This window comes from Castanea sativa, chromosome 7 (genome assembly GCF_040712315.1).
Source record: "Castanea sativa cultivar Marrone di Chiusa Pesio chromosome 7, ASM4071231v1".
Classification (NCBI taxonomy): domain Eukaryota; kingdom Viridiplantae; phylum Streptophyta; class Magnoliopsida; order Fagales; family Fagaceae; genus Castanea; species Castanea sativa.
Window position 1 is genome coordinate 33,536,334 of NC_134019.1, and position 26,589 is coordinate 33,562,922.

The 26,589-nt window shown below is 31.5% G+C and overlaps 3 protein-coding genes across 4 annotated transcripts; all 3 read left to right on the forward strand.

Annotated features, from left to right (window-relative positions):
- Positions 1–5,232: 5,232 nt before the first annotated feature.
- Positions 5,233–9,010, forward strand: LOC142643393 (B3 domain-containing transcription factor VRN1-like). The gene is made up of 4 exons (XM_075818006.1): positions 5,233–5,606; positions 7,266–7,950; positions 8,074–8,273; positions 8,374–9,010. The coding sequence occupies exons 1-4, from the start codon at positions 5,547–5,549 to the stop codon at positions 8,683–8,685; spliced, it is 1,257 nt and encodes a 418-aa protein (XP_075674121.1). The 5' UTR covers positions 5,233–5,546; the 3' UTR covers positions 8,686–9,010.
- Positions 9,011–15,621: 6,611 nt separating this feature from the next.
- LOC142605326 (uncharacterized) lies at positions 15,622–18,223 on the forward strand. 2 transcript variants are annotated; one of them, XM_075776782.1, is made up of 4 exons: positions 15,622–16,461; positions 16,555–16,715; positions 16,820–17,133; positions 17,970–18,223. In XM_075776782.1, the coding sequence occupies exons 1-3, from the start codon at positions 15,954–15,956 to the stop codon at positions 17,090–17,092; spliced, it is 942 nt and encodes a 313-aa protein (XP_075632897.1). In that variant the 5' UTR covers positions 15,622–15,953; the 3' UTR covers positions 17,093–17,133; positions 17,970–18,223. The 2 variants fall into 2 exon arrangements, with proteins under 2 accessions (XP_075632897.1, XP_075632898.1); XM_075776783.1 differs by having other exon boundaries at positions 16,558–16,715.
- Positions 18,224–20,298: 2,075 nt separating this feature from the next.
- LOC142644354 (B3 domain-containing transcription factor VRN1-like) lies at positions 20,299–22,798 on the forward strand. The gene is made up of 4 exons (XM_075818985.1): positions 20,299–20,424; positions 21,214–21,853; positions 21,938–22,095; positions 22,190–22,798. The coding sequence occupies exons 1-4, from the start codon at positions 20,299–20,301 to the stop codon at positions 22,448–22,450; spliced, it is 1,185 nt and encodes a 394-aa protein (XP_075675100.1). The 3' UTR covers positions 22,451–22,798.
- The last annotated feature ends 3,791 nt before the right edge of the window (positions 22,799–26,589 follow it).

Sequence of the window (26,589 nt, forward strand, 5' to 3'; positions counted from 1 at the left end):
TCTTTACTATATAATCTATAAGCTTATATTTATGCATAATTTTAAATTATAAAAACTTGCAATTTCAACAATTTATTGATGACATAGCTATTGATCTTTAATTTTCTAAAAATTTTGTAAAAAAAGAAAATGAAGGATATAAGAAGAAGATATAATCCAATAGTGAATTTGTCACAATTCATCTTTAATAAAAAAAAAAATATTGAGTAATATTATAGTCTTACAACTAATTTTGTATCTAAACTTTATCTATATATTTTTAATGTTAAAAAATTTTATTTTCTCTCCAAACACACCTCAAAAGGTAAAGGTTGAATAAATCAAATATTCTGTAGCTAGAGTCAATTGCTCTTTTTATATATTGTTAGTAGATTAATAGACATGAGAAATTAGGCCAATCCAACTAGTTAAAACGCCGTTGAGTTACCATGACAATGTGTATCTTTACTATTAGTGCATATAGTTCATTAGCCCCTACCACCTTGATCTGACACGGATACAATAATTGGTCCAAAATATTACTTTGTTTAAAAAAAAAAAAACAATAATTGGTCCAAAATATTACTTTGAAAAAAAAAAAAAAAAAGAAAGAAAAAGAAACCTTGTCCTAGAAGAATGGAATAAAGACATGGAATGGAGGATGTCCTTTATGTACTGCTACTGTCCTATCCTATTGACTCGGTGCCCTTCGTTTCATCTTCGTACCGAGTGAGGTTTTTTAGTGCTTGACCCCCCTGCTGACCAAGACGAGTCTGTCTTTGATGGTATTTTTAAAAACTGCTCTGAAAATTTGTGTTTATAATTGACAACAAAAACAAAAAAATGTTTTAAATACAATTTTTTTTTTGGAAATATCTAATTTGAAAACAGTTATAAATTATAAAAAAACTAAAAAGTTGTTGAGTAAAAAATCAATAACAATTTTTTTCTTTAAACGACCAAATCCATTTAAAGAAAAAATAAATTGAAAACTATTTTTAGAAATAGCTATCAAACATATTCCCCTGTTATTTCATATTTAATATATTCAGTTGTGCAATGACAAGACTGATACATAGTTGAAATATTTATCATCTTTTGCAAGACAAGATAGAATTTCAATGCATAACGTCTGCTTTATAATAATTATTTTTTATCATCAGATTAAAACAATAATTAATTTTTTGTATAAGCATGGTTGAAGATATCAGTTTTGTTTATTTAGAGAAATATATAATATATATTTAAGTGATAACTTTTTTTTTTAAATACTAAATATTTTTATCTCACAAACACAGAAAGAATAAAAAATCTTAATAAAACTCAATTATAAGAATTAAACTTGTCAATTGTCACTTCTTATATATGTTATTTTAATTTCATCCTTTCCTTTTATATAATATATAGACAAATTTTTATATTTCTCATAAAAATAGTTTATTTTTTTTAAATGGTCCATTAATAAATGCCTTAAAAGCATTTATTAATAAGACCCAAAATAATAATGAGAAAAAGAGAGCTTTCCTTGGCTAATTTTTTTTATTTATTAGAATTGGTCCCACCTTTGTCCTCTTTTTCTTTTATAGTTAGTGCCTTCATGGAAATGATTTCTTATTTCCGTTTATCACACTAATTTCTTCTTGAAATGTGCATATAAAATAATAGAAATGTTGTGGCAAATCAAAATACTATAATTCATCCCCATCCTAAAAAAAAAAAAAAACTATAATTCATCGGTTTAAATACTGATGATGAAACATCCCATTAAAATTATATATATATATATATATATATATAACCTGGATAAGAGAGCTTAAATTCATTACGGATTAGGTATAAAATTTAATATTTACACTTGTCAATCTAATGAAATAATGCCACATTGAATTATTTTAAAATAAAAGAATAGGAACAAACTCATTATTATACAGTCAAACCCTATTTAATTTCTATTTTAAATATATTAAAACACAAAAGGAAATAAAATATTCCTAGAACTTAGGTATAAGCCAAAGAAACCCAAAGCTAGGGGTGTGTATGGGTTGAATTTAAAGATTTTTTTTTTCAACTCAACTTGATCTAGTCGAGTTGTGCTTCATGTTTCATGCTTTATAAAAATTGGACTTCCATCAACTATTTAAACATTTTTTTTTCGAAAATTTCAACATATGGCGTCCGCTCTTAATAATAACTCATCTCTAAAAAAACATTTTTTTTTCAATAAATTATTACAATTCACATAACATGCCTAAATTATATTTCACTTATGGATTGAATTAAGTTATATGGATTAAAAAATATTAATCCAAATCCCACCCGACCTAGCACAAGGCTCAATAATTCTACCCAACTCAACCCACGAAAACCAACACAAGGCGTTGAGTTGGTTTCATCTGATTGAAGGGTCAAATGTACACCCCTACCAGAAGAAAGAAATCACATGCTATATTGGAGAGAAGTCGAAAAAGCGGCCAATGATTCAATCCCACCCACCACCATTGTCAATGCTATTTGTCATCTCTCTCTCCCTCTGCAGATTTCACTTGAATCATGGCTAGGTTATCAATATTCCAAATAGGATATTACCAGTATTAGTTGGCTTCATCATAGAAATTTGGTTCAATTATTAGGATTGTGTTCATGAAGAGGGGATCTATCCTCTATGATCTATCGCCTGTTTATGATTACAGGGAATGTTTTATTAGATTCTAAGCCAAATGAAAGACTTTTTTTTTTTTTGGGAGAATAGCTAAATGAAAGACTTTTACTCTTTTAGTGACTTTGGTCTTGCTAAACACTGCGATTCTAAGAAGTTAAATCAAATGGCAATAGATCCTTTTTTTATTAAAAAAAATCCTATTGTTATAGATCTTATAAATATATGTACTCGGTTCTCAAAAAAAAAATATAAATATATGTACTCGATCAAATTTATTAATAAAGAATATACAAAATATAAAATTTGTGTTACTTTACAAACAGTTTATATTAATTATAGTAATTACTAAACAAACTGTAATTTGGCCATTAAACTTTGTCTCAGAGTTCAATTTCATTATTGTTTTTTTTTAAAAGGAGTTCAATTTCGTTCGTGAGATAGTTTATGAAGTTTTGAAACTGTTTAACATTTCTATTGCCTTAATTTTACTCCTAAAAATCACATAATAATTTCCATCAATATAATTTTATATAAATAGTGTGATTAACATGTAGTCATGGTTATTAAAATTGAGATGCAATAGAGGATTGGTATGAGAGCCTTTTGGTCATATTGAGAGTCATAAAATTCTATTGTTTCATATAATAAAATCAAAAGGAGAAAAATCACCGATTAACAATGATGTGTTCAAGAATCTTAACATAGGTGTAAAAATACTCTTTAATAATTTTTTTGAGGTAATTCTTTAATAAAAATTAATGATGACAATCTACAAGGAATATAATAGATTATAAAGAGATAAAAGTATTATTATAAAATATAAATAAGTTTTTAACTATATAAAACATTATAACATAGCATTCTAAACATTAAAATTGTTACTAAAGGTCTTACAAAAGTTGATTTTTTTTTTTTTAATAAAAGAAATTCAGCTCAAATGTCTGAACAACCAACTATAAATATATCAAAATTTAGGATTAGATGCGATTGTAGTTGGATCATGATCCTACCAGAATCAAACCAATCCCTTGATTTGGATCTAGATCCTACCCCGATCCTACTAATTTAAAGATCTTATTGCAATTCAAATTGTTTAACAATTTTAGGATCAAAGGATTTTAAAGATGTATGATCTAGATTGAGATTTTAACAACCATGTTTATAGGTAATTTCCTTTTCAAGATTTATACAATTTTTCCTATAAAAAAAATTATATATATATATATATATATATATATATATATATATATATATATATATATATATATCTCTTTGTACAATTTTAATAATAAATTTGACAACAAATGATGATAAAGATAGTAATTAGACCATTTTCAAAACCTCGTAACTTTTGGACAAAATTTAGCTACAAATTTAGTTGTAACTTTAAACTATAACTTTATTCAATATCTTTTTATTGGAGGTGAACTTTGACAAAGTCACTATTGAGTTACATCTTCTTCTTATATCCTTCATGCTTGCAAAAATTTTAGAAAATTAAAGATCAATTGTTATGTAATTAATAAACTGTTTACATTATAAGTTTATAGATTATATAATAAATAATATCTGATTAATACAAAATTTGACATATATTAAGAGTGTAAAAAATACGCAATTCAACCGCTAGATTTTCAAAATATGTAGTAATGTTTATTTTATTGAGTAAGGCTACAACCACTTTTATAGCTAACTTTGTTCATAACTTCTTCTTCTTTTTTTTTTTTTTTTTTTTTTTTTGGGTAAGAAAAACCTCATAACTAAAAATTAAGACAATATTAAGAAACGAAATAGGACTATAGGAGTTTGACCATAACATATTAAGGCAATATCTTATGCTCATGGGATTTTTTTAAATATAATAATAAACTAAATGTGTTAACAGCTTAGATTAGATATGCATGTTTATTTCTAAATAAAATAATTAAATAAATATGCATAGAAAATGATCAAATAAATATGGTACATATAAAAAAAATTATATGTACAGTGAAATTCTTCATGAATATGGATCATTAAATATAATAATAATAATAATAATAATAATAATAATAATAATTAACCCAAGAAGGTGTTGGGTTGATATCAGCTTGTTTAATCTAAATATTTATAGTTCAATTGGTTAATATTTTAGTGTTTTTAATAGAGATAATCAGAGTTCAAAATTCCTTATTTTCCATAAATATGGATCATGTATATATATGGAAAAGAAGGAATTTTGAACTCCTAATATCCCTATTAGAAATACTAAAATATTAACCAATTGAATTATATACATATATATAAATATAAAGATTAACCCATGAAGATGTTATGTTGATTTCAACATGTTTAACTCAGAGACTTATAGTTCAATATATTAATATTTTAATGTTTTTAATAGAAATATTCCAAGTTTGAAATTCATTGTCTTTTATTCTAAATATTCATTTTTTTTTTCTAATAAAAATATCAATTAAAAAAAAAAAGGCAGAAAAAAAGAAGGTGGCAAACTCGTTTATATTAAAATAAATATTTTAGGTCAAGTTGTGTTGTGTAGTGTTTTGGTGGTGTGGGGGGTTTTATAAAAGGTTTTAAAAATACGTTCTTTGACTCTCTAACCCCAAACTGTGTGTGTGTGTCAGGGAGAGAGAGAGAGAGACAAGAGACAATAAGAAGAAGGAACCTTACCTAAGCTAGATCTGAAAAACCCAAAAAAAAAAAAAAAAAAAAAAAAACTAAAACCAAAACCAAAACCAAAAACCCTTTTTAAGATTTTCTTTCATCAATCAAAAAACACAACACAAGTTTCAAGTTTGTTTCAGAATTTCAATGCTCTGTTCTCTGTTCTGTTCTGTTTCTGAGTTCTGAACTGACTAAATACTACTGCTGCTGAACCTTAAAAAAAGAATCACAATATTTACGGAAAATGCCACGCCCTTATTTCCACAAGCTGATTCTCTCCACCACAATCCAATCCAAGCAGCTGGTACCCTAATCTCTCTCTCTCTCTCTCTCTAGGGTTTTTGTTTATATTGACTTTTTTTTTTGTGGGGTTTTGTGTTTCATGGATTTGGTTTTTAATTATCGGTTTTTGAAGCAGAGTTGTGGGTTTCTGTTTGGTTTCCAAGAAAGTTTGAGAGAGAAATAGCAATATGGGAATTGGGTTTTCTGGGGTTTTTTTTTTTTCACAGGTTCTGGTTTGAATCTTTTGATTTCCTTTTGTTTGCTTCGTGGCCTATTATATAGGATTTAGTTTTTTTTTTTTTGGGGAATATGATTTTTGTAAGGTCCTTAAAACTAAAAAAAAATACAAATGTTTTTTTTTTTTTTAAAAAAAAAAAGAGTTATTTTTTGCAAGATTTTTTTTTTCCTTGCAACAAAAAAGTTTTTTTTTTTTTTTTTTGGCACAATTTTTTGTAGAGAACAAGAACTCTGTTTGAAGGTGCTAAAACCCAAAAATCTGTTTGGTTATTGGGATTAAATAGAGCAAGATAACTTGAACAGTTAATTGGAATTCCCTTTATTCTGTTTTGATATGGCTTGTTTTATGAGAATCTGATGAAACCCATGATTTTTTTTTTTTGGTTGTAGAGAAAAACCTGGGTAACGTAGAAGGAAAATGAATCAGTTTATCATAGATGTTGTGAAGGATTTAAGTGGGTTGTTCTTATTTATATATTTGAGAACTGAAATTCTTTTTTTCTTTTCTTTCTTTATAATTCAATTGTTAATACAAGTGTGGGAGGGAGATAATTATAACCTTGGATGGGGTTATGCCACTGAGCTACAAGGCTCTTTGTGAGAACCGAAATTCTTGAATAGATGAGGTTTTGTTTATATTTCTCCATCTTTTTATCACGCAGTATTTCCTTGAAAAGGTGTTTTCTTGGGGTACTTATATTAGGTGTTGAAGAAAAGATGGCATTCATAAAGCACAGGAAATGTCATCTGAATGCTACTAGCAAAAGCAAAGCTATTTTGTTGATTTGTAGATACTTGAATGATATATTTCACTGTAATTGTTGGTGTTCTAGTTATATGCCGATCTTATGGACTCAGAGTTTTGTTTTTCCATGTTATCATTAGGATATTGGTGTAAATTCACCTGTCACTAGTAATTTTGAGGTTTGCTTGAAATTTTCATTGTTCAGACACCTTGTGAGTTTCATCCTATAGGGATTGGTGATATTTAAGATTATCTTTTCTTAATTTTCATATTCCTTGTACTTGAACAATTGCCATACCCATATATGGTTGTTGGGGAAAGTTGATAATCTGGATATTACTCACTGTTGTTGTGTCTCTGATACAATATTCTTTATACTCTGGATAATATTGCTAAACTTTTCTCGATGTTTTAGTTTATTTTTGAAATGCTGTTTAACTTTTTAGGTCATAGGATTAGCAGTGTTTTATTCATGTCATGTTTTTTGGTGCCACACGCACGCAAGTACACAACTCAACTGAATTCAACTATGCCTAAATTCCAACTAATTGGGTACATGGATATATTATGCAACTTGGTCCTATGTGGGTGACCATGTCACCTGTTTACTTGTCCAACGTCATGTCTTAATTCAGCTACAATTGTAAATCATGCATTTCATTGCAACAAACAAAACCTAACTTGATTGGGTATGTGCAGAGGATACCAGAAAAGTTTGTCATGAAAGTTAGGGATGACCTTTCTCCTGTTGTTACACTCTCTGTTCCTGATGGTCATGTTTGGCAAGTAGGATTGAAGAAAGTCGACAGTAGTGCTTGGTTTCACAACGGTTGGCAAGACTTTGTTGAGCATTACTCCATCCGTGTTGGGTACTTTCTAGTATTCCGATATGAAGGGAATTCGAGCTTCTTTGTTCATATATTTAACTTGGCGAATTCTGAGGTCAACTATCAAAACAATACTCCCGGTGGTCCTCAAGGGATCAGTTATGCCAGTCATTATCGTGTATTTGAAGAAATGGAAGATGATGACTTTACAGAAATCTTGAGTTCCACGCCGACTACTGAATCTTTGAAAAACAAGCTTTTTGGTGAACGTGGAGATCTACTGACACCTAACAAAAGTTACAATCCTCCATCACTGCAGAATTTGTTCAATGGCTCTAAACTTAAAAACTGCTTGAATTGGGCTGGGGATGGGAACATGCATCCATCAAAAGGTGTTGATAAATCCCCATCAGAAATTCATCATACTCGAGAGATAGGTGTTCAATTTAATGCAACTGAGCTTAAAAAGTCTTTGGATGAAGTGAAATTGCAAAGTGCAGATCAAGAAATTCAAAAACTTAAAAAAACTATGAGAAAAAAGCGGAAAAATGATCCTAGTAAGCTCTTAAATTTTTTTTTTTTTTTTTTTTTTTTTTTTTTTTTTTTTTTTTTTTTTTTTTTTTCATCTGGTGAAGCCTAAAGAATTTGATTTTCTCATCAGTAATTCTATAAAAATGCAGATGAGCAGGAGTCATCAGCTCGACATGAAGAGGAAGTAGATATGAGGTTCAGATTTTACGAAAGTGCTTCTGCAAGAAAGAGAACAGTGACAGCAGAGGAACGAGAAAGGGCTATTAATGCGGCTAAAGCATTTGAGCCAACCAATCCTTTCTGCAGGGTTGTACTGCGGCCATCTTATTTATATAGGGGGTGTATAATGGTGAGCCGTTGAGATTAATGTGCTAAACATGGCTTTACTTTATCATATTAATAAAAAACAAATGTGCTTAGTGTATAATGTATTCATTTTACTTGTGCAGTATCTCCCATCATGCTTTGCTGAAAAGAATCTAAGTGGGGTATCAGGATTTATCAAACTTCAGACTTCTGAAGGGAGACAGTGGCCTGTCCGGTGCCTTTATAGAGGAGGTAGAGCAAAGTTAAGTCAGGGATGGTATGAATTTTCATTGGAGAATAATTTGGGGGAAGGAGATGTTTGTGTCTTCGAGCTGTTGAAGATGAGGGAAATTGTGCTGAAGGTTACCACATATCGTGTCCTCGATGATAATGGGCTGGTGGTGAACCAACCATTAATGCAACATGTCAACCACTTAAAACTAATCAGAAATTAGTTGCTGGTAATTTTTGGATTTCTAGACTGTATCAAGTAACATTATGTTCTGGGTGGCCAGTTACTGATCTTAAATCTTCACGAGGAGCTTAGTTGCTTTTTTGTGTCCATAAACTTTCCAAGATAACTTAGTGGAACTTTTAATAGTTAGGAATTTAAATACCGATTTTTATGTCTTGACTAGGGTTGTAAATAGATTGTGCAATCTAGTTTTTATCAAAGTGGACCAGAACAATGGATCCTAGTCATTCCCTCTCCTCTTCCCCTCTTGATTTGGTATTTTCAGCCTGAAATTTTATTTTATTGCTCCAGTTACTGATTGTTAATTTTCTCGTGTTTGCAGCTAGGGAAGAGTTACTTCTGTTGAGCTTTTATAATTTTGTTTATAGAAGAAAAATATTTTGTACTTGTTTGACATTGTTAATGGGCAACATGATGTGAAAAAATTTCCTAGAAATTGCATGAAATAAAACTAGCAGTTGTTTATCTATGACACCTCTTCATAATTTTGTGAGCTAATTGTGAGACAGTCAATAAAACATGCTGTTTAACAAAATCTGCCCAACTTGAACCTTGCAAAAAGTGGAGCTTTGTGCATTGTGTACGGCCTTGCACAATTTCAGAATTGTTGTCCTATTGCTAGTCATATTAGTCAGCATTGATGGATGGGTAGCTTTTCTGATTCAGAAATAAAAAAGTTTACATATATTGAATTCTTTTTTGTTTTATAAATTGAAGGTTTAATGTGCACTGGTTTATATGTATAATGGTGCAAAAAGAATTCTTGCTTGAATAATAAGTCAACACACACCCAATTGGTTTTAAACCCATGAACTCACCCTCTAATAAGGTCTAATAAGGGAGGAGATGCCAGTTTGTAAGCCTATTGTAATATTAATTTCTAATATAGGCATGATAGTTGTGTTCAGGCAGATTTATGCCATGTGGGACGGTGTGATTTGGATTCATTTGCAGGAACGCACTGAGTGTTGCTTTCTTATGCTAAGTGGTGATTTTTTTTGTGACTCTTGAGGTAGAGGAATTAGAATTGACATGCTCTTTATCTTAATGCAAGCAGTCAAGCACGACTCTTTAAGATAAAATATTCATGTTAGACTTTCTGGTTCTCATTTATAGAAATGGGAGATGGAAGATGTCAACATCATTGGAATAATGTTTTTATGGCATGTCTTGGATAGAGAATTGACATGTACAGCCTACAGGACACATTTCATTGTAGTTATTTCAGGCTGATAGGGGTTTTGCACTTTAGATTAGTGAACATTGTAGCAGGTCTAAATCTCATGGGACAATGTTACAAAGGTTTCGAGTGCATGGAGCCATGTGCAGCTTGTTAATACAATTGAGTTTAGAAATTCCTCTTATTTGCTTTTTACAAGCTCTTCATTGACTTCGTTTTGGTCGTGGTGCTTAGGATGTCACTGAGGTGTACCCATAAATTTTGCAACATAAATTGATGGCTTTTATTTAGTGGTTCCAGTGAACCTGATGATCAAAATTTGTAAAAGGAACCATATTTTTTAGCAGAATTTTGTGAAGCATTTGCCTTGCATTGCATGACATGTATGAATTCATCAATCTGTTGCACTGGGAATTGTTGCTGTGAGTTGTGACTGGTAAGTAAAATGATGTGAGATTGATCATAACTTGACAATTTTTGTCCTTAATCTTAAGGAATTTTGTTTGGACTTTGAGTTTTGTGTATTTTTGGATCTTATAGGCACCCTTTGTGTTTCCGTGGTCAATTCCAGGCTGACAAGTATTCTATAAATATAACAAACTTGAATCCTTTTCAATTGTCATCGGCTTCACATTGGTAGGTAAGAGTAGCGCATTTAGATAAAAATTAAAATTGTCAATTCAACTATTATGAAAATTGTCGTGTATATAATATTACTTTATAGATTATAACGTTATAACAGCTGATACCAAAATTTTATTATTTTTGGTAGAATCTACCGCAATTTATAAAAATTTAATACAACATTACAACAGTTGAAAATGAAATTTAGGATCAGTAGGTAAATCACGTAATGTGAGTGCTAATACGTCAGTGGTCTTTTGTGCTTTATTTATTCAATTGGGAAACTAAAAAATGTAGTGACTGTGACTGGTGACTACAGAGTTGTCCAATTGTTGCTGAAGTTAAATAATTTTGTTTTGTTTTTTGTTTTTGTGCTTTTACTATTAAAAGAAAATGAATACTGAATGAATCATGAAAGATGAAACACATTACGTTAAAGAAAAATTGTAACATCCGTCCAAAAAGAAATAATAAATAAATAAAAAAGAAGATTACGTTAAAGGAGGATAGGCGTGCGAGGTGAGGTGAGTGATGTGACTCTATACCAGATCTGCCTTAAATTATAGGCCTGTTTGGTGACCAAGCATGATATCCTAGTTGTGGATGTAGTTTTCCCGGCACAGGAAGGAGTTATCCCTGTCCATCTATAAATATAAAGTAATTCCATTCCATAGAAATTAGACAAGTAGATTTGTCTTCAACCAAAAAACAAAACTGTGAAAAAAAAAAAAAAAAACCTCCTTTTGATAATTTACCGTCTAAAATTTGTTTTGAAATATTGTAAACATGATATTATTCTTTTGTTAAATAGTATGATTGAATGGTCATATACAACCTGAAAAATTAGTAATAACAGTGAACTAAACCAAAACCATTTAAACAATTAATACTTCAAATAGGTTGGAAACTCTTTAAGCGGGGGATTAATTAGAGTTAATCTGAGTTAACTATTTCTTTAGAAACACTGGCATAATTAACATTGTGATGACAAAATTGTGGGTACTCAAGAATGGGTTTAATTGAGCAATTCATTTGGACATCACAAAACCCAGAATTGAAATGGATGATAATTTGTTGGGGGTCCTTGGGGATCTTTTCAAAATAAATTCCATCTATGATATTAACATTTGTTCTTACCGTTCTAGTTCCAATGCGTCTAATTGCATGTTCTTCTTGTATAAGCTCGAGGAAAATCAACTTGAGCACACCATAAAAGAAACCATTGCGTAGACATGTTGTCAAGAGAAGGATATAATTGTATTTTTCCATATGTGATATAACAAGAGGCTTTTTGTTAACGGATGTTCGAATGCAGTCGTTGAGGAGAAATTTAATAAATTAAAAGAAACCATTGTGTAGACATATTGGCAAAAGAAGGATATAGTTGCATTTCTCCATTTGTGATATAACATGAGAATTTTTGTTAATGGACGTTTATATGCACTCGTTAAGAAGAAATTTAATAAATTCTACTACATTGGAAAGTAACAAAAGCTAATAAACAAATATACATGTACCTTGAAAAGTAGCAAAAGCTAATAAACAAATATACATTTACCTGAATGTTGTGCAACTTTCCAAAAATACTTGATTGATTTCAATAAAAAAATACTCAATCTTAATTAAAGCAGGACGTGGTCAGATTCATACCAAATATAATGATAGCAACAATATAGGATGGGGTTGGATCATGAATACTCCACTTCTTAAAGATATATTTGGTTGGGTGGATTTTAGGGAGGATAAAAAAAAAAAAAAGAGTGAAAAATAGGAGAGAATAAGTGGAAAGGGTGTTTGGTTGAGAGGAGAGGGAGAGGGGAAGAGAAAAGTGATGGGGTCGGGATGTTTTCTCTTTAGGCTCACCTAAATTCAATTACTCCAAAATGAATAGAAAATAGAAGAAAAAAAGAAAAAGATATATGTTAGACAAAATTGCTCTTCTCCGTCAAACAACCAACTTTTTGCCTTTTGCCTTTTTTTTTTTTTTGCCCGGATCTTCTTGTTTGCACAGTAAGTTCACATTGGTTTGATTTTGGTTTTGGTTTTTTTTTTTTGTTTTTGGATAAAATTTTGCACAGTACATACGTTAGTTATTTTTGTTTGTTTTGATCTATTTTTTTTTAATCCTCTTAGCATTTGCTTATTTTATAAAAAAAAAAAAAATTAAAGTGTCCATACAATTTTTTTTAATAATAAATGTGTTACTTTTTGTTTACATATTTAGTAAGGACATAATGGTAAATTTATATCAATTTTATTTTTCATTCTCTCATTTTTTATCTCAACCAAACAAAAAAATTATCCATCCCTCCACTTTTCCACCCTCCAACCAAACAGAAATAATGAAAAATTAAATATTTTCTATCTTCCTATTTTTCCATATCTCCAATCAAACATAAATAAGAAAAAATTAAATATTTTCTATCTTCCCAATTTTTCATCGTCCTATAATTTTCTATTTACTCACTTTTTCATCTTCTCCACTAAATGGACCCTAAAGTGTAAAGAAAACCTACAAATAACAAGAATGGGAATTGGTCAAAATGAGGCATACACTTTTGTATTTTTATCCCTAATTCGATGCGCTATCAGTGATAAGAATAAGATAGAATCAAGAAAGAGGAGGGGGGGGGGGGGGGGAGATGTTATCATAAAAATATAATTTATGTCGGGTACCACTTTTTTACGAATAAATATATATTTCTCAAAGTTAAAAAAAAAAAAAAAAAAAAACCTTCAAAGAAATTGAGAGAAAAGTAGTATAGTATGATAAAAAAGAAAAAGAAAATTAATGAATCTAATAATAGTGGGTTCACAGACAGTCACACGACGATTACAATTCTTTTGATCTTTTATGGGACCCACGAAGTCTCTGGCCCAGTTGTGGGGCCATTTAAGAAGTAAAATTTTCTTCAATATTTTCCCAAATATCGGCTAGTGTGGTTGATGAATGATCATGGTCTGGCTTTCCCAGTGACTGAGACTGAACAATCACAATCAACTATGTCACAGCTGGTAAACCAAAGCCTCCATTCAAGCTCTCCATTTCCAAACAGGAGGGCTTGCCTCTTTTACAAGTTAATGGATGTCTCTATTATCCAAGATAAGAAGCTGGTAAGCTTATAGTTCAGTTAGCTCAGCTATGCATGTATCTAACAGATGTGCACAAGAACTGCCCAACTTGTTCTTTTTTTCCTTTTCCACTTTGTTTTATTGTTAAAGTAAAAGTTTGTTTGGTTGGTAGGAAAATTGTGAGAGAGAGAGAGAGAGAGAGAGAGAGGGAGAAACTTGTCTTTATTTAATTTTTTTATGTGAGCACTTGAAACTTAGAAGTTTAAGAAGTTAAGTTTGAAAGGTTCCAACTTTGTTGACGTGGCTTTGGGCATGTACTAAATGGTAAACATATCAAGTTTAGATTTCTGTTAATTACTAATATTTATTTTACACTTTTGGGTAGAAAAAAATAATGGATCCTAAACTATGTTTGGTTGCTGAGAAAATTGGACATTTGAAGTATTACAACTTTGGTTTTTTTTTTTTTTTTTTTTGGGTCTACAAAGAGACAAAAAAGAAGAGAAAAGAGAGCTATGTTTGCAAAAGTAGCTGTTTTTCCATGTGGTCACGGTGAAAAGTTTGAAATGTTGAATATGGTTTGACAGTTTGGATTGTTTGGACTGCATGCAATTGGTGTTATGTTGTAATTTGGTTATGAACCCTTTACTGCTTAATGGGTCTTTTTTTCCTTACTCTTCTTCTTTAAAATGATCTTCTTTTACTTTTCTATTGGCTTTTGGTGATGTTCTTTTGCTTTTCTCTTTGGCCCCAAGTTATCTTTTTTATTTTTTATTTCCCTCTCTGTCTCTCTCTTTTTGGCTTAAGCGGTCATCATGTACTTCCTTTTTTTTCTTTGTTGGCAGTTGGGCGTGTGCTTTCAATCTTGATGCTTTCTGCCCCTACCCCTCCCCAACTTTTTATTTTTTTACTCTTTCCCAACAGGAAATTTCAAAAGAACTTGGTTACATTGAAAAGTGGCTGCGATAATTTTGGGGCTCAAACTTTTTGCAAATAACTATCAAGTGGATTACAGTGAGTCATTTATCAGAAAAGGATTACAATGAGTCATTCTTGTGATTCTGTATTGATTGAACTTTAGCAAGTGACCATCAAGTGGGTTACAATGAGTCATTCTTGTGATACCCAAATGATTTGATCCAAGTAAAATCACTAACATCTAACAATTACTGGTGTGGACACAAAAAAGAAAATGATCTATTAATGATGATTGATTTTGTCGGACCTGATTGATTGTGATTGATGCTAATGGGTGCTGAGACTTTTAGGATTTAATTCTCTTATTTTTGAAATTAATGTAATAGATTACAAGTTATTTCCTTCGCAATTTATTTCCCGTCCCTCTATGATGTAACTTTGGAGTCCTATTTAAAAGCCCAAAATGGTGTATTGTAAGCAATTGATTATGGCTTTATAAAATTTGGGTTGGGAGTTTTCTTCAATGCTTGGTGCTGGTTCCAAGTAGCTTTAAGTGTTGATGCCTAGGTTTTATCTACTATTTTTTTCACTTGAAGTTAATTTCAAGCAAACCCTAGGTGTTGATTCCTAGGTCCTACTCCTTTATTTTGTTCTTCTTTTGTTTCCCAAACAAAATGCCCTCCTAGAGTCCCCTTGACCTACATCTATTACAATTTACAGGACCCCTCTATAAAGAAACCTTTGGAACAATATTTAAATATTAAAATTTTGTTCTCCTCATTTCATTTGCCTAAATTGGGTTTAATAACCTTGGTGATTGAGGAAAATATTTTCTGCTAGAAAGTTTTCACTTATATATTGCTTATATGGATTAAAATTTTCTTTTGTTTTTGTAAAATAGTATCAATTCTTGAAATTCTCGGGCAAAGATTGGGTCTAGTGCTCCTGTGCACTGGACCTGTCATCATTATGACACATGCTCACTTTTGGCCACGTGTTATGATCTTGACAGTCCAACCCAGGCCAAGTCCAAAATTAACTTATTGTATGCCAATTAAAATGAGATGACATACCATCCTTATTGGTCTCATGTTCTAATTTATCAACAACATTACCAACTGATGCTATGTCTGTGGTGAACTACTGATATGAAGCCTTATCTATGGCATCATGGTCAATTTTTTTCCTTATTTCATTTCAACTGAAACAATGTAACTTAATTATTGTGTCTGCAGAGGATCCCAAATAAGTTTGTTAGAAAATTTGGAGATGAACTCTCTAGTGTTGCTACACTTTCTGTTCCCAGTGGTCGTGACTGGCTTGTGGAACTAAGGAAAGCCGACCAGAAGTTGTGGTTTCATGATGGCTGGCATGAATTTGTAAAGCACCACTGTATTCATGCTGGAAATCTTTTGATCTTTCGATATGAAGGGAATTCAAACTTTGATATTTATATGTTCAATTTGACAGCTTGTGAATCATGTAATATTCCAAGTAGTTCTGAAGAACCTAGTCATGTCAAGCAATGTCCAGTGTCTCTTGGAAAAGTAACAGATAATGCCTCAATTGAAATCTTGGGTGCAGAAGAACCCAGCCATGCCAAGCACCATCCAGTGCTGCATGGAAAAGAAATAGAAGATGATGACTCAATTGAATTCTTGGGTTCTTTCCCTCCACGCCCAACTTGGAGAAATGATGTTTCTGATGGACATGTAGATCAACAGAAACCCTATAAAAGCTGCATTAGGACTGCATTAAATGACTTAATGCATAGCCCTGATGGAGATAACATGCATCTAGCAAAGAATGCAGATACCTTAAAAGCAAAAGTTCGATCTACTAGGAATATAGGCATCCAGTTCAATGAGAGTGATCTTACCAGGACTGCAGGTGAAGTTGGATCAGGTTACTGGGATGAAGTACAACAAAGTGCCAAAAGAAGAAAGCAAAGTACTGAACCTAGTAAGCTCTATGAACTTAGGCCCTCTGTTTATGCTCCAAATTGATTTTCTCCTTGTTGATTTCATGAATAAATATATGAACATGAATTATCAGCAGAATTCAATATGGAAGTGGGAATACCTGGGGCAGAAGTTTCGATAGCTGTAGCTGAAAAAAGAGGGAGGGCAATTCGTGCAGCGCTAAGGTTCAACCCTGGTAATCCTTTTTGCAGGGTTGTCATGAAACCATCCTATATACACAAGGGATATCTTTTGGTTAGCCTCCAACTATAATCTTTTTTTTTTTTTTTTTGTTGTTATTGTTGTTGAGTTTTTTATATATTGCTAAGGTAGAGATGCATTTCTTTTCACTTGTGCAGCATATTCCATCCAGCTTTGCTCAGAAGTATCTGAACAGGTCAGGATCAATCATGCTTCAAATTTCTGATGGGCCATGGTGGCTTGTCCGATGTATTAATGAGGGTAATGGAACTAAACTGAGCCAAGGATGGCGTGAGTTTGTGTTGGATAATTGTTTGGAGGAGGGAGATGTTTGTGTATTTGAGCTGATCAGTAAGGAGGACATCATGCTGAAACTGAAAGTGACCATATTTCGGGTTCTTGAAGATGCAGGTCCAGGAAATCAACCTTGAGAGAAGAGAAGCCAATCTGAACTAATTATCTCCTATGGTTGGTAAGTACCAACTTCCTACGCTGTGCAAGGTACCTTTTTGTTTTTTTGGTGTGCTGTAACTTGTTTAGTTTATTCATGAAGCTCATATTTGTGCATAAACTTTTCAGTACAACTTATTTAAATTGACTCAATACAACCTCTTGGCACACCACTTTAACCTAAAAACTTAAGCGAAGAGATTTAGGTTATATCAACCACTTGCTCTTGTCACTAGTACAGTAGTACTCAATGTGGAATTCAATCACTTAATTAATCAAACTATTTATGCATGCATATTCCAACATTACTGCAGGGGGAATTTAGAAACTAATCATGTACCTTGAATAGGGTCTAAATTGGTTGTCCCATACTCCCATTAGTAACATTGTGGTGGACCACAACAGCGTATCTTAATTGCATTGTTACTTCTTTGGGCTTCAAGTCCTCATTCAGACTCTCATTTATGCACTGCTTGGTTTAGGACCGTGCTTGTTTGCAGATTCATAAAACAACAGGATTCTCATCATTTAAAGGGTATAGAGGTTATTTTTACTATTTTAATGTTATGGTTTCTATTGCTTTTACTGCTGGGCTAATAGAATTTTGATTAACTTTAACTTGCAAATGCCAAAACATTTTAGGAATTGGCTAATAGAATTTGTGATTAGCTTTGACAGGAAAATGCTGAAACATTTTGTTCATTATTTCCTTTATGGTAACTAAAAAGATTTGATTACTTTGTAGACATTGCAATTTGCAACAAAGGTGGGGAAGTCAGAAATTTTAGTTTCAGAAAAAAAAAAAAAATTTTTATTTTATTTTATTTTTATGGTATTAGAAACTTTGGTTATTTGCAGGAACTTGCTGAATGTCTTTCTGTATATCAACTGGGCTTGATGAGGAAAGATTTTGAGTCAGTGGAATGACTGGGGTAGTAAGATAAAATGCCTTCTTTCTTCCCCCTAATATTCTATGTTGTAAATAACAGTACTCTCAACTTCTCTAAGTTCCATGTGAAATTCTAGCAACACGTTTTGACTTGTTCAGTATTCCATGTTGAAGAGATGCATAATGCTATCTGTCAAAACACAGGGTCTCTCATTCCCTATGCCGAGCTCTTAGAACCCTGACAATATATATATGGTTTGTTAAATGCATTGATGAATGGACATGGAATGGAAAGGCTATTTTGGTTTGTGAAAAAATAAATGCTAACTTCCTATGAAATAAAATAGAAGTAAATACTAAATAAGATGACCAAATTCCTAGTGAACTAGAATTTAAAAGTGCATTCATGACCAAGTGAAAACGTATGATAACCTCAAATCCACAAAAATCCTACTTTAAAATTAAGTGATTGCCTATTTTCAAAAACTTAAATAAACAAATGATTATTTCGCCAACTGCTTATTCAATTAAATACTCCTTTACAATAACACTAAAATGTATCAACTCCTTTACAATTTAATCATAGCAAACTTACCGTGCATCCTTGGTGCGATGATCACTTCACAAATATAAATGCTTGTAGGGTGTGGGGGGCAAGGGCCGAGGTATCTTGTATAAAAAAAAATAGATTAGACTAGAGTATAAATTCTATCTTGTATAAAAAAAAATAGAAAAATAAAAATATTCATAGCAAACTTATATGCATCTTTTCAAAAAAAAAAAAAAAAAAAAATCCTACAAAATCCATGTATGGAAGTGTCTGTGTCAAGAATATTCCCCCCCTTACATACACAATAACCTACTAAAGTAAAGTACGTAAATTTCCAATCTCCAAATTCCAAAATACAAAATCTCATGTAGTGTCCCATTTCCAATCTCCAAATTCCAAAATTCCAAAATCTCATATAGTGTCCCGATCTTTTGGTATCATTGATATTATTGAGTTGCACGTGCAACTCATCTTACATGTTGCCAAATTTGAAAATGAAATAGATCATTATCCAAGAAACTTGGTGTTGTGGCCCAACATTTTTTAAATACAAAGATTAATGATTTATTAGGGACAAAAAAACAAAGAAAGGAGTAGAAGCAAATCTAGCAATGCATGTTACTACTATTTTTGGGAAAGTAATCCGAGTAGATTCATCTACAAAATGCACAAAACCAACAGTGATTTGGTATCATTTAAATACAATAACTTAATATTCCAATTGCTTAGAATACATAGAAAAATAGAAAAAAAATTCATCTATATAAGTTTTTTTTTGGTTTAAAAAAAAAAACGAAATTTGTCTTTCATATAAGACTTTCTTATGATTATTAATCCAAAAAAAGAAACAGAGTGAAAGTAAAATTAATGTAATGGATTTATTCATTTTTTTTAAGAAAAAAAAAAAAAACATAACATTTCAAATTCCAATAAAAAAGTCATGGAACAGAATTGCAAATACCCATTGTCTTGAACACTCAAATGAATGAGTACAAAGAAAAAAAAAACTATTGGGTGTTACATGTATGCCTAACAAAAACTCATGTATTAAACTATAGAATTAATATTTGAAACGAAAATAAGATATGTTGTAGTGGCCATTGAATGGGGTGAAGGATGAAAGATTTTTTTTAATGGAAATTTTAAATGTTATGGATAGGGGTATAGGGAATTTTAAACTTGCATAGTTTACCTGATTTTGGTTGCATGTTTTACCTGATTTATAAAGCAATTGTTTGATAAAAAATGAAAAAAGTTTTTAACAATTATTAGGGAAGTATGAAATTTGAATTTGTGCATTTTTTCTACCGTTTCTTTTTTGATAGTTTTTTTTGTTTTGTTTATAAAGATAGTTTTTTATTTTTATTTTTTATTCTTAGAGTTTGAAAAACTGATAGATTTATACAAAAACCGAATGCATTTGAACGATTTCCACAATTCTCTCATGTTGGCAGTTGAAAGACTTGGTAGTGGGGTTGTAAAATTTTACGTGGGATTTAGAAATTTACTAATATACCTTATTTTTAGAAGCTTAATAAAAAAATAAAAAATAATAACAATAACAAAGAAACCTGAAAAAAAAAAAAAAAAAAAAAAAAAGCAACGATGCTTGCGAAACTACGTGAACGTGGCTTACACTCTGCAACTGACTCCGTGAAACGTGTCTCTATATACACAGTTTCTTCCATTATCTTTCTCTTTCACTTTGAGTTTCTCAATCTCTGACTCTGAGTTTGCTTTGCTTTTATATGGCGTCTAGGCCAAGGACTCGCCGCAGGGGAGTGGAGCCCACTGACAAGCGTGAACGGCGTTGCAAGTATCCCACAAGGGATCCCGAGACTTTCTTCAAGATTGTTTTCAATGAAAAGATACTTGTATGTGTTTTTTTGTTCCTTAAACTTTTCTGGGTCTTTCTCTGATTCTCTGTTTTGATCTTGAATGAAACACTTTGGGGTCTCTTACGTTGTTACATGCAAGTGTTACATTGTTTGTTTCTTTGATTCTTTCTTCAAAGAGAGAGAGAGAAAAAAAAAAGAGTGTTGCTTTACACTTGTTTGTTTTCTGAGGCTACTTAACTTTCTGTTTGGTTTCTGAGAAAACCCGGGAAGAAGATGAGTGTTGAAATTGGGTCTTGTTATATTTGGTGCAACACATTTGAGTGACTATAATCCTTTTCTTGGGTTTGCTTTATTTTACCAAAACAGAGGAACAGATTTTTGATTTTTATACAAAACGATTCAGTTTTTCCATGATGAGAACCTTTAGCACATTGTCCTTCTTGTTGTCACTTGATTCCATAAGAGAATTGCGTAATGGTAAAATGATTAAATTTACTAACATTTTAAGCTTTTGGAACAAGTGCTTTATCATGGTACCATAGTGTTGGATCATACTTATTAAGGAAGAGTTTAAGCCTATACATGCCCAAAAGTTTTAGAATAATTTTTAAATGATTAAAATCATTCTTTTCCTATCAATTTTATTTTAAGATACATTTACTAACAACATAAGCTATTGGTACCAGGACAAGTGGGGTTGAATTTTCTGTTTGTATATCCATACAATTTCTTACGTTTTTTGTCAATTATTTGAGTGATGAAGTCATGTCTACAATATATAATAAATCAACTACTAGGAGTAATTTCATTTGGTACCTGCTGCAGAAGCTGCCAGAAATTTTTTTACAGAAATTTGGGGACCAACTTGCTTCCATTGCTACAGTCAACGGTCCCAATGGTCTGGTTTGGCAATTGAGTTTGGAGAAAGATGAAAACGGCACTTGGTTTAGTGATGGCTGGGACAAGTTTTTGGATTACCACTCTATCAGTAGTAATGGCCATGTTTTAATATTCAAATATGAAGGAAATTCAACTTTCAATGTTCTATTCATGTTTGATATGACTGCTGGCAAGATCGATTATCCCATTGACTGTCTAAGTAGCGATGCGGAAGATGATTCAGTACCAAATGAAACAGAGGAGAAAGATTTTGGGTATAATGATGTATCGGTTTCAACTACTTATAGCCCTTCGCAGAACTCTTCAGAAAGTTGGACTTCTGATGAGTATTTTAGTCAAGGAGTACTCAAAAAGCGTAATAAATATACAACTTGGACTGATAGAAAGAAAAGGCACGTAAGAAAGGGTGCATGTAGTAGTGGGCAAGCAGCTACTCAATCCTGTGATAAATGTGGTCATCACAAAGAAAGTGAATTTGCAAAATTTGACAAGGAGGAAGCTGAAAAAACTCCTAAGGAAGGCAGGTTCTATTCTTCAGGCAAAAGGAATCCAAAATCCAAATATAGTAAGCTCTATAAAATTACATATATGCTTTACATTGTGGCATGCTGTTAGATAATTCTTCTCATGACTAGTTTGCTAACTGCAGAAGTAGATGACTTTTCGGCAACTTCAGGATTTTCCAAATTTTCTAAAACAATCCAAGCAGCAAAGAAAAGAGCAAGAAAAGCAGCAGATATGTTTCAGTCTGAACATCCTTTTTTCAAAGCTATCTTGCGGCGTCATAACATATATAATAGTTTTGTGGTGAGTCACAGTTTGTGTTGTTGGTTTTAAGTTTCACCTAGATATGTGATTTAGTTGCAACATGCGTAGTTTTATATTTTTCTTGCTTATGTAGTATGTGCCTGCTGGATTTGCTATGAAGTATCTACCTACAGAGTCCATTGCACTTCAGGATTCTGATGGAAAACGGTTCCCTGCACGATGCTTCGATAGAGAGGGTTCAGGTGCAGGTAGGAGTATAGGCAAGGGATGGGCTACATTTGCTCGGGAGCATGATTTGGAAGAAGGAGATGTCCTTGTCTTCGAGCTGATCAACAGGGAAACTATTGTCTTAGAAGTTCACATATTTCGTGCTATAGATTACTCAGGGATGTAAATTAATGTGTGTATTTTGGTGGTGTTCGGCTGGGAATTTGGGTGTTTCTCTATGAAGTTTGCAGGTTTTTAGAGCTTGGTTTTTGTGTGATTGAGGGATTTTTTGGGTACTTTTCTCTGGTTCTGTTTGTGAGAAGTTGTGTGTGTATTTTTTGGTTGTTTCTGGAAAATTTTGAGGTGATGAAGCTTGCTTTGCATGGGAGGGGCGTCCCATATTTTATAGGAAAATATGGTGAGGTCACATGGAATATGAGATAGCTTTTTCTTTGGCCTTTGGATAGCTTGCAATTTGTAGAGGGAAAGAGGGGAAATTTGGTTGTGCATGGGGAACCAAATTGGCTATGCAAGCTTGGGGGCAAGGACAAAATTTTTAGTCATCTCCTAGATGGGTTCTAGAAGATCTGAGATTTAGGCAAGTGATCCAATAAGGTACTGCCGCTTGGCATTATTAGGGGCCAAACCAATTTCAAATGTGCACTTCTTTAAGCAATTAATAAGAAGTAAAGCGCAGTAAAATGGTGATGACCCGGTTTAATAGAATTTGGACATACACAATAAAATGGAAAACTAAATAACTAAATGAATTTCCAAGGAAATACCAAAACATGTTAGGAATTGGCTATAGAATTTTTTTATTAGCTTTGACTGGTAAATGCCAAAACATTTTAGGAATTGTTGCCTTCATGGTAAGTAAAAAGATTTTTTTTTTTTTTTTTTTTGCTTTGTAGACATTACAACAAAGACAGATGATGCCTTCTATGCTTAATTAAGAAAACTTTGGTTTCAGCGGGGAAAAAAAATCAGAATTTGGATGTGTGCTGGTTATTTGATCATTCTTTATGGTGTCATAAAATTTTGGTTATTTGCAGGAACTTGCTGACTGTCTTTTTGTATATCAACTGGATTTGATGGGGAAAGATTTTGAATCTGTGGAATGACTGGGGTAGTAAGATAAAAGTCCTTTTTACTTTTATAGTATTCTATGTTGTAATTAACAAACTCTAAACTTCTCTCACTTCCATGTGAAAATACAGCAATACTTTTATAACTTGTTCAGTATTTCATGTAGAAGAGATGCACAATGCTATATGTTGACTCAAAACATAGAGTACATTCCCTATGCTAAGCTCTTAAACCCTGGAAAATATGGTTTGTTGAATGCATTGATGAATGGACATGGAGTGGCTATTGTAGGTTAATTAGTCCAGCAGAGTTGTTTCTTGCTCCAAGATCCTACATTTCAAGTCTACATAGTGAATATGTTTGCATGTAACAATGTTGTTTCAAGGAAATTATTGGGAAGTTTTAAATCTACAAACGTAGACATCAGTCCTGCATTTTCTTCTCTGGATTTCTATATTTCTGAAAGAGAAATTCTGTTGGAGAGTATTACCAATAAAGTTCTCCCATTTGCACTCTAAAACTCAAATGTCACTGACTGTGGTTTGCACAAATGCCATCATCTTCTCCAGGTGAGAAGGGATACATTCTACAAATATGTAAAATGAAAAGAGCATAGCTAGGCACCTCTCTTCATGCTATCTGTTGTTAGATTGGTTTTGGACTTTCCAATCTAAAAAACTTTGCATTCGACTTGTATAGTCTAGAATGTGATGCATCTTCCCTTCTAATATGATATCAGAACTATGTCTTATCAATTATAACAATCAATTGCTATGTAAATTGCCGAATGTAATAGTCTTCCTGTAATGATATATTTATTAGACTAGTGAAGATATTGAGGCTTTGCTACCAATTCTTCTGATCGTGTTTAAAATTTCACTGAGACAGACAGATTGCTCTTTTTCTTATTTTCTACTACATATATAAGGCAGGGTTGTCACTTGTCAAAGCAGCTACCAAAGGAAATGTTATGGCATAATCTATTTTGGCAAGTCTCATTTGCTATACTTTACCAGGGGATTTAAATAAAATTAAAAAAAAAAAAACTTTTCTTTGTACTTTGCTAGTGATTATAATCTATTTTAGCAACAACCAAGGCAATCTAGTTAACTCTTTTCCTCTTTTGTGGGTTTTTTATTTTTATTTTTTTTAAAAATAAACGTAGCTGGTTTATATGCAAGTGTTTGTGTATTGACTTAGGCTGTAAATCTATTTCCCCAATAATTTGGCTGGACCAGAACAGCATATCCGAATTGCAGCATTCTTCAAATTCCACTTTTCACTCCTGTTCCCAAATGAATGCAGAATTCCCAAATGAATACAGTATTTTGCAATTGCTTTAGCATTGTGTTTTTTGTTGCTCCAAGGAAAAAATATTTCTAATGCACCATAAGCATTCACATTAGCTTGTGCAAATATTTCTGTCTATTTTAATGTAAGAACTTACTTTTTATATTTTGTACAACTTTAAAAAAAAAAAACCTACATCAGATTATCTATTCTACATTCTATTTTATTTAAATAATCAATCTTTATTTTTTGTTTATTATTATCTTCATTAAGTGAGAGAGAGAGAAAGAGAGAAAGGAATTTGATTAGACAAGAGGTGAGGAAAAAAAAAAAAATGATATTCAAAGCTAGTAGCATTCACACCAGTTTGTGTGTAATAGAAAAATGTATATAACCATGTAAATTTACATGGACATTATTTATTTTGCACTTAGTTGTTTATTTTTTCTTTATATATCTAGAGGATGAAGGAAAAGAGTAAATAGTGGTTGTTGTATGTGAAAAGAGTGAAAAAAAAAAAATTGATATTTTAATGAAATGTAATGTAAAATAAATAATCTAATGTAAAGTGTTTTGAAAAGTGAGCATGTAAAATAGAAAAAGTAAATTCTTATGCTAAAATAGACAAAAAATTTTGTATGAATTGATGCGCACAGTGTATTTTTACACAGTAACTTTGCATGATTGATGTGGGAATTTTGGAGCTTAAGTGTGTTAATGCAAATAGTCAGTGTACCGCTAGTTTTACAGCGATCGCTTCAAGGAATTTTTGTAAGAACATTATTCTTGAAAATTGTTTGGAAAAACCATACTAAAATTTACTACTTTCTTTATTGAAATGACATCAACACTATAAAGCTTAAAGCCCATACCATACCTCTTAAATCTAATGGGTATTTTTTTTTCCCTTTGCGAAATGAATTTAGATGGACATAAAAGGGCCAACACTATGCATCAGAAATTCAACCTGCCAAACACAAAAAAAAAAAAAAAAAAAAAAAGGAAGAAGAAGCATTTTAACTTCTTTTTGAAAAAATACAAAAAGATTTTGTTGGATTTAGCTAGGAAGCATGGACATGGTAACATGATCAGCAATTTCTGAAAAATTATTACATGAAACAGCTGGTATAATATTGGTATGACACAGATACGACATAGGTACGACATTCTATACAAAATGTTTGTACTTCCTAAGATTTTATATAGTATAGGATATGGGAACAAAAACAACAACCCTATGCGCATTTGCATCCACAGACTGGATGACCTCTGCTTTTGCTAGAAGCCTGGAATAAAATCTAAAAATTTTTCTTTTAGTTTTAAACAAATTTTCTCAAATTAAAAATTTTCTTCCATACAATCAAAAACACCGAGATATTTATCTAAAAAATTAATAAAACTCAACAAAACTACAATTCAAAAAAAAAAAAAAAGATTGCAACTCTTTTTCCTTTAAAAAAAAAAAAAACCAAGCGTATAGTTTAAAAGGGGAAATAGAGATTTTTTTTTTTTTTGAAAAAAGAAGTATTGTGTTAATGTTGTCATAATCTAATCTAATATCAAATCCAACATATAAAAAATGAATGGATAAATAAATAATTTTAAACACAAAATAGAATTTGTTTTCTTAAAAATCTCAAAGAACACAGTAATGAAATAAAGAAGATGAAAAACAATATAAAATATTCGTAAATGCTTAAAACAATTACTTAAGCATCTAAGAACATCATATAATAAAGTCATAACAATTTGCCGTTAATAACATAATATTTACAAACAGTGCAAAGAAACTGTACAAAGACTATTGTCTTCAACTACACTAACTGTTCTTCATTAGCTTGTCCCAATTATCTTGTTATTTTCCAAATAAACTAAAATCTGACAACAACACAAAATATGACATATTATAATATGATTTTTCCCCAATTTAGATCAACATCAAACACC